Consider the following 16,262-nt stretch of genomic DNA (forward strand, 5'->3'; position numbering starts at 1 on the left):
AATTATATAATTTTGGGATAGAAGTTTGAAATTATCAATTCAGTTCTCATTATATTTTAAAAAAAAATATGGAGTGGATGAAAAAAGTTTAAAAATTTATAAAAATTATTCACTTACTTCAAAATTTTTTTAAATAAATCAATAATATCAAATTTTAAAAAAATTCATGTGATTTACCCAAAACAAAAAATGAAAATAAAAAGAAGTCACAGAATGGAAGTAATTAGTCGAACATAGCTGGGCCACAACAACTTCCATTGATTGCTGACAAATTGATAGGCCCAATTCACTTCTTGAATTTCTCTAAAAAAAAAAAAAAAAAATCACTTCTTGAATTAGATGGGTCTCCATATTTTAGAAATAGAGTAAATTATATCCACATCCTTCGGTATTAAATTTAGAAGTTGTTTAACTAAGTTATTTAAAATATCCTATAAATTCATATACTTTAGGTGAATATAATAAATTTCTCTAAAATTTATCATAATTATAAATACATATTTATTGTTTGAAAAATTAAAATATCCCTGAAATTATCTGTTTTCTAGCAAATACACTCCCTAAAAATGAGTTGTCACAAATAGTATTTGTTAATTTTGGGGGTATTTATAAATTTTCAAATAACGAATGGGTAATTGTAATTATAATAAATTCAGGAGAACCCATTGTAATTTATCTTATATTATATAAGATGTAGTAATAGCTTATAAAATATTAAATTTTATTTTAAAAATAAGTTCATCAACTGTTTGGATAAAATAAAATTATGAAATTTAAAAGATGTTAATAATAATAAATTTTGTAATTAACTTAAAGGAATTCGTTAAGATCCTAATGAATTGGCAACTCTTTCTTTAGAACGAAAAAGATTTCGCACACTCATCGAGTGTGCCCGACTGTTAGTATACGTGTAAATCCCATAACTTTGTTTAAGTCCCTCTTTGTAGGATTTCAAATTTCAAGAATCATTTAAAATGATGTTTTTACAGTATTTTCCTCAACGAACAACAAAAGGCTATTACAAATATGAAGTGTTGTGTGTTCAAGTATAAACGTATCTTCAGGTGAATTTGCCTGAAAAACACACACACTCGAAGAAGTGCCTTTCAGTGGCTCGTGGTTCCTGTGATGGGACTATTTGGTCCGACGTTTGTGATTGGCGATCCTTCGTCTTTCTGTCTCTGTCGTCGTGTACGACAGTAACTTCACAGTAGTCCGGTGCATATTTCTTGACATATTCTCCTTTCCCCAGCCCCTTCCTTGATAGCCTACAAACATGAAAACAACAAAGTTGCTCAAGATCAATGAATGCCAAAGCACCATCAGTATGAAGATACTATGTAGTTTGATGATGTCTAGATGGAGACAGACGGGATTTAAGGACTACATGATCGTTGCAAGGGTACTTGTAGATTACTTACCGACTCATATCAGCAGAGTAATTTGGAAACACAGCCTACTAATAGGAAGCAGTCTGTTTTTACCAATTGAGTTAACGTGTGCTGGCATAATTTCTCAGTATGTAGCATGCTATAGCCGGCTCAAATCAATCAACAACGTGCACGTATACACTAAATAGACTATACGGGGAGCAAGAGTTACCTTGAGAAAGGTGATTGTTTGGTTCCCATGACAAGATTAGTGATATTAGCCACAGGGATGAGTTCCAAAATCGCCTTCGTTGAGGCGTTGCTCTCGACCAGCATCGTGTCCACCACTACCTGAACAAGAAACCCAGAAAACGGTTAACGGTTTCAAGCCGGACATATCGGTTTTTTCGACTTTCTTATGTTGCTACTGAGCGCATTGAGCTGCGTACCTTGGATTCGTTACAGAGTCGAATGTATTTTTCCAGGAGATTTTTTCTCTTGTTGCTTTCCTCCCTTATGTAAACCTGCAACTGGTCTTTGCTCAACTGGCTTCTTGATAGTCTCCCAACTGCCACAGAAGTTCTACTTATTTTAGTCAAGAATCGATAGAACAGGAAGCAGTTTACACTGCAAGTTTTCCATTCTTGATCTGTTAGGAAAATTCCAAAATCATAAGCGAAATGTGTGCAAGCAACAAAGAGAAGAATTCAACACGAGCACACAGTTTTACGCGTTTGGAGATGGATTGCTCCTACAATCTAGTCGTTCGAGTTTCTGTTCCGCTTATCAAGTAGATATAACTAGGAACCAGTAAAGTCATTGTAATAATACAAATGGCTATGGTAATAAAGTGTATATCAAAAAAATTTAAGACAACATTGGCCTATATGTAATGCTAGGCCTAATTCCATACTCCAACATGATCCAACACTATCGCTTGAGAAGTTAGGATTCATGGGCTCTGTTCTGAATTATGTGTTAGTGTAAGCTGTAATGAAATTATCAATCTTGTTGAATTAGTGTTATGCATTGAACAGTGTAAATGTAAGAGTAAAGTTGGAGCTCGGATCATGTCAAATTGGGACATCTTTGGTTGAGCAAGTTAGGAATTCTGGATTATCACATGTCAGTCAACTTCTCCACAACCATTTCAATAATATGATATTAAACAAGTTCCCCACTCTTCAGGCATCATATGAGATTTGGATATGCTGAATTAGTCAAACAAAGAACATAAACCGGAAAAGGCACGAGCCAAACAACCTGTGGTTTTGTAAACAGCAATGAAAAGAAACAGAAAGAGTTGTAGGAACTGCACCTGGTGTGGGGATGTAGGAGACGGGAGGGAAGACGTGGACAAGAAAAACACGACTACCGGGAGAAACAGCATGATCAAGTGCCCATTTGAGCACATGCAAGTCATTTTTACCAACAGCAACATACACATCACTACCTCCTCCATCTCTACTCTTGCTTTCCTCCACAATCTCAACAATTTCCGGGGATGTTGCTGTGAAATTACGATATTGCCCCTCATCTATATCCATGGATTCCTCCCCTTCCATATATCCCGTTTGAGGTGCTCTTACTCCACCCTTTACTTTAGACAAGAGATTCATACACAAGAAGAAAAGAACAAATTTGATAAAGAATGAAAAAGGGCCGTTGCTTTCGAAGCCATGAAAGAGTAATAATAATAATTATAAAACCAAAAAAAAATTGAAAAGTTGGATTCTCTTTTGTCAACATCTGCAGGCTCTTGGACATGTCACGAGTCACAAACTATGTTTTTCAGACAGCAGAAAGTTTGTGTTTTCCTTTTGTCCATAGCTACATAATTTCCTCTCCTTTAGCAATTTGATCAGTTGACTTGGTATATACTAGAAGATAGCATAAGGCTCTTTCCTTTATCTTCCTCCATAAATGGAAATCTAAGTTGGTTCGATCACTCGTGAGATGGACTGAATTTTCTATTCCCAATTTTAAAATTTCACCTGCTATTCCATGGTGTATACATATTACGTCATCAAAGTCGAGTCAAGGTTACTTGGTGAAGGTTCAGAGAAACGTATTGTCACTTTCATGTTAGTTAACCGCCCACTTATAAAATTCTTGCACACTTTAAATAATGCAAATGAAAAGTTTAATAAGGAGATCATGTAAGAAATCTTTTGGCTGTTTCTTTTGATAATTGCCGCTAATGTCTGTTTCACTATGGTCATGCCTAAAAAGCTTTCTGGGAAGGATTAACTCACAGGGAAATATAGAAAGGTCTCTCGACTTTATCTTATCCTTAAAGCCCACAAAGGGATTTCATAGATATGAACCTTAGCTCAGGAAGGACTTACTTGCCTGAAAATTGACTGATGTCTGGTTGAAAAATGGTCCTAATCCTATTGCTGTCCTGACCTTTTCTACAAGAAGCAATTTGCATGAAAGAAGTGCACATAATGGGGTCAAAAGTTGGTACACTTTTGGACAACTAGATCGGTTCTTGTATGTGAAATCTTTTCGATTTCTTTCTTCTTTATCGCCATGGATAAGTTCACAGATTTGACCTCATCATCTTTAGTCTTCTTTGAAATTTTATCAGTGGATGTGAAGAAAGGAACTCAGACACTGTCCTCACTATCTCATGAAAGAAAGTTTTTACCTTTTGGACAAAAGAAATGAGCCCATACACAAAAAAAAGGGGCTTGTTTTTATTACAGTATGCATATCTTCTTACCAAATCTTTCTACAATGTAAATGAGGAGTAGTGGGATGGTGGACCATGAACCCACTACAACAATGTAGGACCAATTGTCTTAGTGTAAGATTAAGGCTGATATCTAAAGCTGCAATCAACAAGAAGCACATAAATAAGTAAATAAATTTGAATAAATAAATAAAAACGAAAAAACTTTTTGTCCAAACCCAGTTCGGACAGGACCAACCAATCACATAGCGAGTGTTGTTGCCACTGCCTGGTGATTGATCACTTTTCTTAAATTGAACACTCAATTCTGATTAAAATTTTGCTCGTCATATGTGCATCATAGTGGGAAATAATATACCGCATTAGCTCCAGTCTCGGTGAGATGAAGGTCCAAATTAACATAATGTCATTAATGAAACGAACATTGATAAAGAATAAATCCTCTCACATACATGGTGCCTGTCATTTTGTAATGGCATCTGTATGTCAACACAGAACTCTACAAAATGGTGGGGATAATCTATCAACTAATCTTCTAGCAGCTGGTATTTTCTTACTATATAAAGGCACCTTCTCTATTGTACATGTAGACAGAAGTCATATGTATATTGTTTAGTATGTGGCACTAAAGTCTTGGTTTAAGGTTAAAACATGAGACAGATGTCCTGTTTGGTACTGAAGCTACTACTGATCTTGATACTTGCTGGTTGGTTATCTCTTTGGGTTCTCAAGCCAACTGAATTCTGGACAAGGAAATGGAAGAAAGCCGAAGAAAAGTCAACGGCTTCCGTTTTTGGCTATAACGGTAAGATCCTGTGGTCTATAATTTATATGGAGTCTCAAGTAGTTGTAGTAACAGATGTTAACAGTTGTGATATTACACAGGTCTTGATTTTGTTGTCTACACTTTTCCTGTAATTGCTATGGCGATAATCGGCTTTATCTACTTAGAACTCAAACAAAAAGAACCGAGAACCAGGTACAGAACTAAATTCCAACAGCACAAACATTAGCATTTTTCACTGTTCTTACATCAGAAATCTTGTACTTTGATGCAGGCAGAGAAGAAGAAGCAGCATATTCACTTCTTTCTCTAGTCCACTTTTTGTGAATCAGTACGTAGGTATTTTGTCAGGAGCACATATTCTTGCGTCGTCTCTATTTATCATCTTTCTAGTTTGGACGTTCTATGCCCGTGTTTCTAACGATTTCAAGAAGATGACACCAGTCAAATCATTCAAACTGAGTCTGTAAGTATTTCTTGACAACCTTATTCAAGAAAAGAAGAGGCCTTTGTGTTGACGGTAATCATCTGTACCTGGTTTCAGATGGCAATACAAGTTATTCCGAATGGCTACACGCTGTGGTTTGTTAGCCGAAGCTTGCCTTGCTCTGCTACTTCTGCCTGTGCTTCGAGGGATGTCCGTTTTTCGGTTGCTTGGCATCCAGTTTGAAGGCTCGGTCAGATACCATACTTGGCTTGGAACTGCAATGGTATTTTTTGCAACTTTACATGGTGTGGGAACCTTCTTTATCTGGGGAATGAAACATAGAATCCAAGACGAGGTAACTAAATTATTACACGAGAAAATTCTAGCTCAGACCAAGTGCAGCTGAATCCAAATGTGTCATTATTCAGGTCTGCTAAAACTTGGTCTGGGCAAGAATTTTCCTTATTACACACTTTTCGAAACTCACCAGAGACTTTAAGTCAACGATAATGTTAAAAACAGATGTGGAAGTGGCAGAGAAAAGGGCGAATATACCTTGCTGGAGAAATAGCTCTTATAACAGCTCTCATCATTTGGATCACATCGCTTCCACAGATTCGGAGGAACCGATTTCACCTCTTCTATTACACACATCACCTTTACATAGTCTTCCTCGTACTCTTCTTGTTCCATGGAGGAGACCGCCATTTTTACATGGTTTTTCCTGGAGTTTTCCTCTTTGCACTGGATAAACTGCTCCGCATCATACAGTCTAGGCCAGTAACATGCGTTCTTTCTGCTCGTGTCTTCCCGTGCAAAGCCATAGAACTGACTCTGCCGAAGGATCCAAGTAAATGACCTAAACCTTTGTCATTGTTTTAAAGTAATATGTCTATCTGTGAAGTAATCCCAGAAATTTATGTGCAGGGTTGAAGTATACACCAGCAAGTGTGATCTTTTTGAAAATACCAAGCATCTCCAAGATTCAGTGGCATCCATTCAGTATAACTTCTACCTGCAGCATCGATGAGCATACGATCTCAGTCATTGTAAAATGTGAGGGAGAATGGACGAGTTCCCTCTATGACATAATTCATGATGAACTGGACACAGAAGCCGATCAGAGGAAGTGTATTCCAGTAGCTGTAGAAGGTCCATACGGGCCGGCATCACCGGATTTTGTAAGGTAACAGCAGGATCAAGAACACAAACAATTTGGACTTTTTTCTTTTCTTTATTGCTTGTAATCTGATGCAGGTACAACAATCTGCTCCTCGTTGCTGGAGGAATTGGGATAACTCCTTTTGTGAGCATCGTGAGGGAAATCAGCTCCAACTACAGCAGAAGTGGATATCCACACAGAATACAACTTATCTATGCCGTAAGAAAGTTCCAAGATGTCTGTTTGCTGGATCCGATTCTTCCTCATCTTCTAAATGTCGAGCAATTTCACATAAAACTGAAAGTATTCGTGACTCGTGAAATCGAAACTGGCACAACGCTAAGAGAAGTACTCGACAAAATCCCTGACACAAGAACAACATATTTTAGCACAACATGCAGCAGTTATACAACATATGGACCTGAAAGATTCCTATGGATGGCTGCTATTGCAATGGTTTCTTCGATCACATTCCTCCTCTTGCTTGTCGGTTTTAACCATTCCGTTACCCCACCGGCCAAGAAACGCTCAGAACAAAAGAATTCATCATCACAAGTTGATCTCCTTCTTCTGTGTTCATTTGCTATAGCAATTACATGTAGCACTTTACTAGCTATTATGATAAGGTGGAAACGAGTAAAGAGAGAGCTTCAGTCATTTACTGATAAACAAAACAAAACTACAAAGCAATGTTCACTTCGAGCCAGTCGAGAACTTGATGAACATGAAATCCATTTCGGAGGAAGACCAAATTTTCGAGGTAGCATTTCTATAATATTAAAAAAAGTTCCTTAAACTGCAGAAATAATCCTGTGTTCCAAATCATACATGGCCTAACATGCTCCTGTTTCAACAGATATATTCTCGGATTTCACAAGTGAAACGGGGGGATCGGATATAGGTGTGTTGGTCTGTGGACCTGAACCAATGAAGGAGTCTGTGGCTTCAGCATGCAGACTAGCTCTAGTTTCACAGAAGAATGCTAAGGGAAAGAGATCAAACTTCAGTTTTCACTCCTTAAATTTTACACTGTAGAATGAGTGAATCTATGTTTGGATGCTACTAGTTTCAATTTTGCTTATCAATGGTATTGGAATCTCTGTGTATGAAGTGTAACAGATTTCACAGAGAAAGTTGACTAAATGTTCTGCCCCTCTTCCTACATGGACTATTTAACCTTTTGTCGTTAACGTGATTATGGGCGACTTGCATTCACAACGTGTCTTCTAAGAGCCTGCTCAGCCACCATTTTGACATCCTCAATTCTGTTTTACTAAATGAAGTGGAAATAATCTTTACCGTAATATGTACATAAATGCTTGTCTTGATATCTTGGGAGTTGATACTTATTAACAAAAGAAGAAACACCATGCTCATGCCTTCATGCAGATCGGAGATAATTGAAGGTCATGGAACACAGTAAGATTCATGTCTTGGATAACTAGTTAGAATTTCACACTCTAAGGATGTTATGTACACCAGGAAACTCCGTAAGGAAATGGAACACTTTTTTGTTTTCTTATTATAATGTAAAAGAAAATACAAAGTTTATAGTACAATAGTGGCAGGCTCCAAAAAAAGTTGTCTAGTTACAATCCAAATCTCATCAAAACTGTAAGCATTTAAATCCAAATGCCTTGAAACTTCGACGTACAAAACGTACATAGAAATGAATATTCACACCTGCTCTTCAGGCTTAGTCTCCTTCTCTTGTTCATTATCACCACCTTCACCTCCATCAACGAAGCTAGTCGTCGGCGTCAATTCTGACAACAACTCCTTTGGCTCCATCGCTGCATGCTCACCTAACAAAATTGCCGTAACATCCCTCATTGTAGGCCGACGGGAAAGGTCTGGATGGCAACAAGACAAACCGAGTTTCAATACTGCCTCCACCTCCTCCACCTCATACTCCCCCTTGATCCTCTCATCAGCCACCTCTAGTAGCCTTCCATCTACATATTTTTGCCTGACCCAATCGATCAACACTTCCTCATCCTCGCTCGCCACCGCCGTATCAATCGGCCTCCGCCCGCACACCACTTCCAACACCACCACCCCAAAGCTATAAACATCACTAGCCGCGGTCGGTGCAGCCAACGTAACCACCTCCGGTGCCAAGTACCCCAACGTGCCCACGACCCGAGTCGTGTTTGGCACCTCTCCATGTGTATACAACTTTGCTAGGCCAAAATCGCCCAACCTCCCCCGCATGTCACTATCCAACAATACATTGCTTGACTTAATGTCCCTATGAACAACCACCTGATCCCAACCGTGATGTAGATAGTTCAAGCCCTCGGCAACATCCACCAAGACTCTCTTCCTCCCTTCCCAATCCAAAAGGTTATTCGGCTTATCAAAAATCCACTTGTTAAGACTACCGTTAGGCATGTAATCATAAACGAGCATCAACTCATTCCCTTTTCTACACCACCCTCTCATTTGCACTAAGTTCTTGTGCTGCAGCCTCCCCATACTTGAAATCTCAGCCATAAACTCCCTTAACCCCTGTTTAGAGTCGTGGTTAACGCATTTCACCGCCACCTCCATGTTATTAGCTAGTGTCCCTTTGTAGACTTTGCCAAATCCACCAGAGCCAAGCAACTCTTCACTCGAAAATCCCTTTGTAGCCACACTAAGCTCCTCATAAGAATACCTATGAGGCCAATACTCCATCTCCCAATCCTCAATCCCATCATCTTCTTCGTTTTCCCTTCTCCTTTTCCACCAAAACCAGTACACCAAACAACACATGACGACTACGGCCACCAAGCAACCAACTGCAATCCCTGCAGCTGCGCCTGCGGACAACGAAGACGAACCCGAACTCTCTAACATGAAAACGGGTAAACCCGTCGTGTTTATGTCCCTTGCAATCCCAACATCACTAAAACTCCAAGCCAAGACTCTCTGTGCCTCAACCCATTGAGTCTTGGAAGCTGAAAATCCGACAAACATCTCTGGCCCCAAATAATTTGCGATCGTTGGATTCTTGTATGACAACATAGTCCTCGTGGGTCGGGGCATTCCAGCTGGAGCAATTGTCACATTGATTTCATTCTCCGGGCCGTTGAACTCAATCCAGGCATGAATGTTCTGCCCATTTCTCATATCAACAGGTACAAGAGTGCCAGTACTATTGTAATACCCAGCTGTTTCCGTGGTCACGGATTCAATATTGTTGAGGTCGATGCCCACATGGTTTCCATCGGGGTCATTGAATTCCGGGTTCCGACCAGTATCGAATTCGATTGCCAAAAGTGGAGCCACGGACGGCGTCCTGGCGCCGGAGAAAAGCCCAAAATACTGACCCGCAAGCGCGTCGGGCGGGGAAGTGGAGTTGGAAATGACGAAGGCGAGCCCGAAACCCGGACTGGTGGAGATCTCGGGCAGGATCGAGAACACGAACTGAGTTGAAAACGAGGTGGTAATGTTGCTGGAATTGGAGGGCTTGAACGGGATTCTAGCGGGGTAAAAGGCACGACCAAGCGAGAACTGGTTGGAATCATTGGTCAGGCGGATCACCGGCGGCACGAGGCGGGCATCGTCGGTGAGTGTGAGATTAGCTGCGGTGCCAGCGGCGAAGGAGTTGAAGATGAATTCGAGAGCTGAAGCTGGAAGAGCCAACTGGAGGAGCAGGATGAACAGTACCGGAGCCAACATAGCTGGTTGCTCCCTTTTCTCAAGATTTTAGGGGCGGCTCTGAAATCTAGAGTTTCGGTGAAGGTGGTGGAGCTCCGCCGCGATGATTGACTGATAGTTCCATTTTCAGACAAGATAAACTGAATGTTGAATTTTCAATGGTTTGACACTCAACTCATATATTATTGTTAATGTTGCAAGCAAGACTGCAATCTGTTTTTCATTTCCAGCAATTTCTGTTTGTAGTTAGTGGTAATTGATTGACAAATATTTAATTCTTGAAAAACTAATGGTAGGATTTTTTATTCAATTTCAATGATATGGATCACATGGCCAGCTGATTAATACCTATTTATTTATTTATCTGTGTTATTTATTTATCTATGTCGTTAACAATTATCGACAATTTAGAATTCTATTTTGACGAGTATTTTAAATTAGACTAATAGAATTAGTCCACACAAAAATTATTAGGTTATTTGACGTCATCTTAAATTAAAATTCGCGATGCTTAAATTAGTTTTAAGTTCAAGATTATAGGGGTCGCAAAGTGCGATATGATAATAAATGGATACCTGTCATACAAATCCTCCATATATTTATAAACATTTGTGTGTTAGAGATCGTATGAGTTATGTGTCCAATAAATATCCACCGAACGAATTATGAATCAATGACTATAATTCGGGTCATTAGGTTAGATGGGTCAAATGCGACCCAATCCACTCTAAAATACTCAAACACTTAGAAAATTTTGATATTTTTCAGCCTTTAAAGGACATTTTGATCCTTCTAGAACTATTTAATGTATTTCCCCTATCACTATGATTCTCTTCTAGGCCGTCTTGTTTTGTTTGAAAACATAATACACTATCTACTATGTTCTTAGATATATTTAAATTTAAAAGCTGATTAATATATATTAATAATTAATAATTTTAAAATAACTGGGTCAGTTCGTAATAAAGTTCCTCCGATACTCAAATTAAATAGTGCACCACATGATAAGATCATAAATAATTAAGGTTAAAGACACAATAAAAAAAGTTATATGCCTAATGGGACAATTAAAGCTTTCATATGGTCACATTTCATTATTATGCCATGTGTCAATGAGCCAAAGGTTGGGATCTCGAGTTACACGGCAAATCAGGTTGGATTAGGTTGATTCAATTAAATTTGAACAAATAATGTATTCGACTCGATTGGAATGGAATTGAATCATTTACAACCCTAAGATTGAGCTAGACGAGAAACACACAAATGTTGAAATGTATATGGAAAGAAGATTCTCTTGCGAATATCATCATTTGACTACTCAAAAATGGGAATATTTGAATAGTCTAGATGGGGTGGGGTGCTTTCAACTGTGCTCATGCTAGTCTTAGACAAAGCAATCAATCAGCCACATAAATTGAAGTTGGACTTTCCAAATTCAGTTAATTGTGTTTGAATTTTGAATGAATTGAACATTCAGATGCTCTTCAAACTGTTGAATCCTTCAATGTTCATCAAATTCCCATTTTAGGTCTCCTTTTTGAAGTTGGGCTGTAACTATAATTACTCCTTCTTAGGCCCCAACTTTAGCCCATTCCATTAATTAGAGAGGAGAGTTGGAATATATCTCATCTCGTAAAATATTTCCATGTGAGATTTCTTCTTGAATTATATATCTCAAACACATCTCAACTTTATTGATTTGCCTTTGAAAAAATAATATTAAATGATTCTTATTAAAAAAATTTATAGGTTAACGATTTGGAATAATTTAAATTTATAATTTCGAATCTGTCAATCAAAACCAAGTGTTACCGATGTGGGAGAGGGAATATCAATCAACTTTAGCAGACCCAGTTTTTTAATGGGATTTGTCGGGTTGTTTCCTTCCTCCACCTTAATTATGCACAATAACAACTAATAATGTTGCACCTTTACCTTTTATCGATTAAAGACATCGTCACACTAATAATATAACTAACTCAACTTTTTAAAATTAATAAATTATTTTTTTTCTTTCTTTATTTTATCAATATAATCTACTGATTTATATATTTTATTCTTATTTATAATATATTTTAAAGTATAAAAAATTTATTATATACATATAGAAACAAACGTCCCATAATTACTAATTTTAAATTAAAGAAAAAAATATATAAGTCTAAAATAAATGAACAACATCTACTCAAACGTCGCTCACATGTTGCTCCACGCACCCCCATAACTCGTTGTTTTATCACTTTAATCATTTAAACGAATATATCTGGCACATTCTATGTATGTACATAATTTTATATAATATTTTTTAAAATTATATTATTTATTTCTTTTATAAAGTTAAAGAATATCTAAAAAATATATAAAATGAGATATATATTCAAATTAAAGAATGATGAATGGAGAAGAAATGTTAATTAATTATATATATGATATTTCTCATATTTTATATTTAATGAGACTTATACTCGAAAAAAATGATGAATCCACCAACTACACCAATAATACCAACTAATTATTTTGTCAATTATTTCTCATAACCAATTTAAATAATCACAATCTCATTCTCTCAATCTCCACCAAATCTCTAACATAATTATTCAATTAGTAAATTGCATTAACAGTCCTTGAAATTAAGTTAAAATACAGAAATGCTTCATATTCTTTACGAAAATTATAGCTGCATCCTATGAGGGGCGTTGATATAATATGTAAACTTTTACTTTTGAATAGGAGGTATAATTTACAATTATAACCCCTATATATGTCTATAATTATGTAATAATGAAGGGATGTTTATGTATTTTAATATAACTTTAGGGGGTCTCGATATTGTTGAAAGTGAAACAACTCACAATATGAAAATTTGAAAATGAAAAGAGTAACGACAATTGGGTGGGGCCCAAAGCTACCATAAAAACGTTCGACTTAAGGAAAAAGCGTTAAAGAAAACTACAGAAAAGGCGGTTAGTCGTGTGAAGGGGGAGGGGATTGGCCTGAACCGACATCAGCCGAAACGGGCGGGTGCTGTGGGCCCCGTTTCTGAAACACGGGTTACCCCGCAACTGCCAAGGCGTTTAGATTCCACGTGGCGCCCGAATAGGGGCGTGCTACTGGGATCCTTTGTGAGGATTCCACCTCATTTGTAATTACTGCCACTAATCTCAGCCCCACTGGACCATACCCACCCCCCTTTTCTGCTTTTGCCTTTCTCCATGAGGCCTGTTTGGTTTTAACAAATAAATTTGCAATTAATTTATTTGAGTCAGGTTCTTAATAAACTCAATTTTTTAATATTTGATTTTTTTCTTTTCTTCAAAAATTTGGTTAGAATCGTAATTAAATTTTTTTAATAATCTCTCAATTACAATTTACCTACGTTTCTCTCTCTCTCTCTCTCTAGATTTATTTTTATCACGAATTTTTATAATTTAATAAACTCACTATTATAATTTATTTTTTTCGTTTTACCTCACTCCACGTTTTGTTCTTTTTGAACTTGTTATTTCTCATCTTCTCACCCAGTACTTGTTTTATTTCTCAATTTTTTTCTCTTCATTTCACGCCAGAAACCCTTTTTATATAATTGTTGGGTCACGTGCAACAATGACTAATTTTTTAATAAAAAATAATTTTAAATATTCATTAATAAAAATAAAAAATAAAATTTGAGGATATTTTAGTTAACACAGCTCTGGCAACAAAATATAATTATCCTAATTAAATTACATTTAATAGTAATTTTAAAGTAAAACAATGATACTATCACGTATTATTTAATTTTTTTATATTTAAGTCGGACGTAGTCAATTATCTGACTTTCCCGAATCTAATATCACTTATTCCCAGATATTTCACCTGATTTATGGAAAATTTGATCTAAATACGGTTTGATAATATTCAATTTAATCGCAATGTATAATTGTAATTATCAAGTAATTAATCACATTTTCTTGAAATTGCACACTAATTACATGCAGGTATAAATGCATTTAGTACTATTTGATTAGTGGGATTTGGATGAACCCAATCTGAATTATTATTTTTGTCCGATTCAATATTAAATAAATATTACAATTGAAACTATATTTTCAAGTCTCATTCTTTACCACAATAATGCACCAAAAATTATATTAAAATTTAAATATATTTTAGAGCACAAAAGTGGAATTAGCTCATGATATTTAAATAAACAACAAATAATTATTAAAATTTTAGTCCAAGAAACCATCATCATCTATTTTCTTTTTGCCCTTTTTGATAAATAACAATCAAACCCATAATTGGTTGCGTTTTTATTTTTCAGCGAAAGATATATGATAAAAATATATATATGAATCAGTTGATGAGATTGTATTTTTTATTATTAGCAGTGCTGAAATAAGTACATTTTTTTTTATATTTGAATGGAATCAATACTATTATGAAAAAAATGTATCTATTAATTTATAAAGTTAATGATTGAAATTTTTTATATTTATTGAGAACAATAGTAAAATAAAATATATTTTTATTTAAAAAATTGAAAAGGAAAATACAACCAAATAAGGTAATAATTCCAAGAAATTAGTGGTTTCATATTTTTGAGGTTATCCATCTGACGCTACCAAACAGACCCTAACTTGGGGTTTGGAAATACCCCAAAAACGAATATCCGAATAACTAAGTAAGAATGGTCACAAATGCCTCTCCGTGTTGAATTTTTTAAGTTTCGGAAATTTGAAGACTTCAAGGCACGCCAATTTTTCTTCTATAAATACCACCCCAGCTCTTTGCCTCTGGTTCTTGAAGGTGCCACTGCCAGCCATAGTCTTCAGCATCTTCTCTCTCTATCCTAGGGTTTCCCTCTCATCGCCGTTTTCTATCTCATACTCAAATCAAAGATGAACCAGAAATTGAACTCTACCATCAAGTTCCTCTACAGCTACGGTGGTAAGATCGTGCCCCGCTCCTCTGACGGCAAGCTCCGATACGTCGGCGGGTACACCCGTGTCCTATCCGTCGATCGTTCTATTACATATGCAGGTGCTTAGTGGAGACCCTTTTTTGTTTTTTTTTAAAATTTCTATTCTGTGGTGCTTGTTTCTTGTGAAATTGAAGTTGTTTTTGGTTGAATTTTACAGAGCTGATGGTGAAATTTGGGGAATCGAGTGGATCCTCCGTGAGTTTGAAGTGTAAGCTACCGAGCGAAGATCTGGATGTTTTGGTTTCAGTCAAATCAGATGAAGATCTTCGGAGTGTGATGGAAGAGTACGAGAGAGAGTCTCCGGATGCGAAAATTAGAGCTGTGCTTTTTCCGAGCAATTGCACGAAGAAAGTTTCTCCGCCGTCGTCTCCTATGTCGTGCTTCGATTTCCCGTCCGCTCCGCTGCCTCCACGCGTAAAAGCTCCCTCAGCTGCATGCTATTACGCAGCTCAACCATATGTTGGTTCACACCGTTGTTCACTTCCGGCCGTTGGATACCCTGTCACCACCGGAAAATACCGTTGCTATGAGTCAAGAAGTCCGAGGCATTTCCACCATGTGCCCCAGCGGAATAATTCCCATTAGTAGCATAGGGAATTTCGATTTTGGGGAGTGCTGCTTCGATTTCTTTTTCTTCTCTAAATGACAAACTGAAAAAAAAAAAAAAATTATACCGTAAATCTACACCTGAGAATACGAAGAGTTTCTAAAATTCATTTAATCCAGAACACCGAACCCCAGAATTTTTCCTGGTTGGATTGTACATTGCACCCGAATTCATGAATCAATTCATTCAGATTCGAGGTTGGGATTTATTCTTATCCAAGGCTATAGACGGAACTTGAATTTGCAGCAAATGATTTTCCCCCTCTTTCCTCAATCTTAGCTGCATTTGGACACAGCCGTTACAGGACAATGAATAGCGTAATCCTCTCGGTCGTCACTGGCCCCGTGAACTGTTCTTTCGCGTCTCGTCCACGTGACGCGGAACGGTCAGTCATGGTTCAAGGCCTCCGTTGACACCCGTCGTAGCGTGGCGTGGGGTTCACGGGGGTTACCTGTTTTACCTTGGTGTTTCCTGTTTGCAGGTATCCGCCCGGCGGTTGTGCGTAGGACGAGGACAAGCTGTTGGGGGAAGAATATAATTATTTTTAGTTCGCTAATTAAATCCTGTTTATTCGTTAGTGTTATGTTATTAATTATTGATGATATG

At 37.1% G+C, this 16,262-nt stretch overlaps 4 protein-coding genes across 4 annotated transcripts; 2 read left to right on the plus strand and 2 right to left on the minus strand.

Moving 5' to 3' along the window:
* Positions 1-924: 924 nt before the first annotated feature.
* On the minus strand, positions 925-3,215 carry LOC105157465 (U-box domain-containing protein 36). Its single transcript, XM_011073873.3, has 4 exons — positions 2,689-3,215; positions 1,820-1,938; positions 1,603-1,721; positions 925-1,268 (listed from the first exon to the last, which is right to left on the minus strand). The coding sequence occupies exons 1-4, from the start codon at positions 2,987-2,989 to the stop codon at positions 1,061-1,063; spliced, it is 747 nt and encodes a 248-aa protein (XP_011072175.3). The 5' UTR covers positions 2,990-3,215; the 3' UTR covers positions 925-1,060.
* Positions 3,216-4,479: 1,264 nt separating this feature from the next.
* FRO8 (ferric reduction oxidase 8) lies at positions 4,480-7,659 on the plus strand. The gene is made up of 8 exons (XM_011073874.3): positions 4,480-4,873; positions 4,954-5,047; positions 5,127-5,318; positions 5,397-5,634; positions 5,802-6,129; positions 6,207-6,465; positions 6,537-7,201; positions 7,298-7,659. Exons 1-8 carry the CDS (start codon positions 4,720-4,722, stop codon positions 7,474-7,476), a joined length of 2,109 nt encoding a protein of 702 aa, XP_011072176.2. The 5' UTR covers positions 4,480-4,719; the 3' UTR covers positions 7,477-7,659.
* A 277-nt stretch (positions 7,660-7,936) lies between these two features.
* LOC105157270 (Concanavalin A-like lectin protein kinase family protein) lies at positions 7,937-10,338 on the minus strand. The gene has a single exon (XM_011073639.3). It carries the CDS (start codon positions 10,105-10,107, stop codon positions 8,119-8,121), a length of 1,989 nt encoding a protein of 662 aa, XP_011071941.1. The 5' UTR covers positions 10,108-10,338; the 3' UTR covers positions 7,937-8,118.
* A 4,510-nt stretch (positions 10,339-14,848) lies between these two features.
* LOC105157271 (RAF-like serine/threonine-protein kinase PRAF) lies at positions 14,849-16,262 on the plus strand. The gene is made up of 2 exons (XM_011073640.3): positions 14,849-15,108; positions 15,207-16,262. Exons 1-2 carry the CDS (start codon positions 14,967-14,969, stop codon positions 15,632-15,634), a joined length of 570 nt encoding a protein of 189 aa, XP_011071942.1. The 5' UTR covers positions 14,849-14,966; the 3' UTR covers positions 15,635-16,262.

The sequence above is a fragment of the Sesamum indicum genome, linkage group LG3 (assembly GCF_026168435.1).
Source record: "Sesamum indicum cultivar Baizhima isolate 11 linkage group LG3, ASM2616843v1, whole genome shotgun sequence".
NCBI classification, from domain to species: domain Eukaryota; kingdom Viridiplantae; phylum Streptophyta; class Magnoliopsida; order Lamiales; family Pedaliaceae; genus Sesamum; species Sesamum indicum.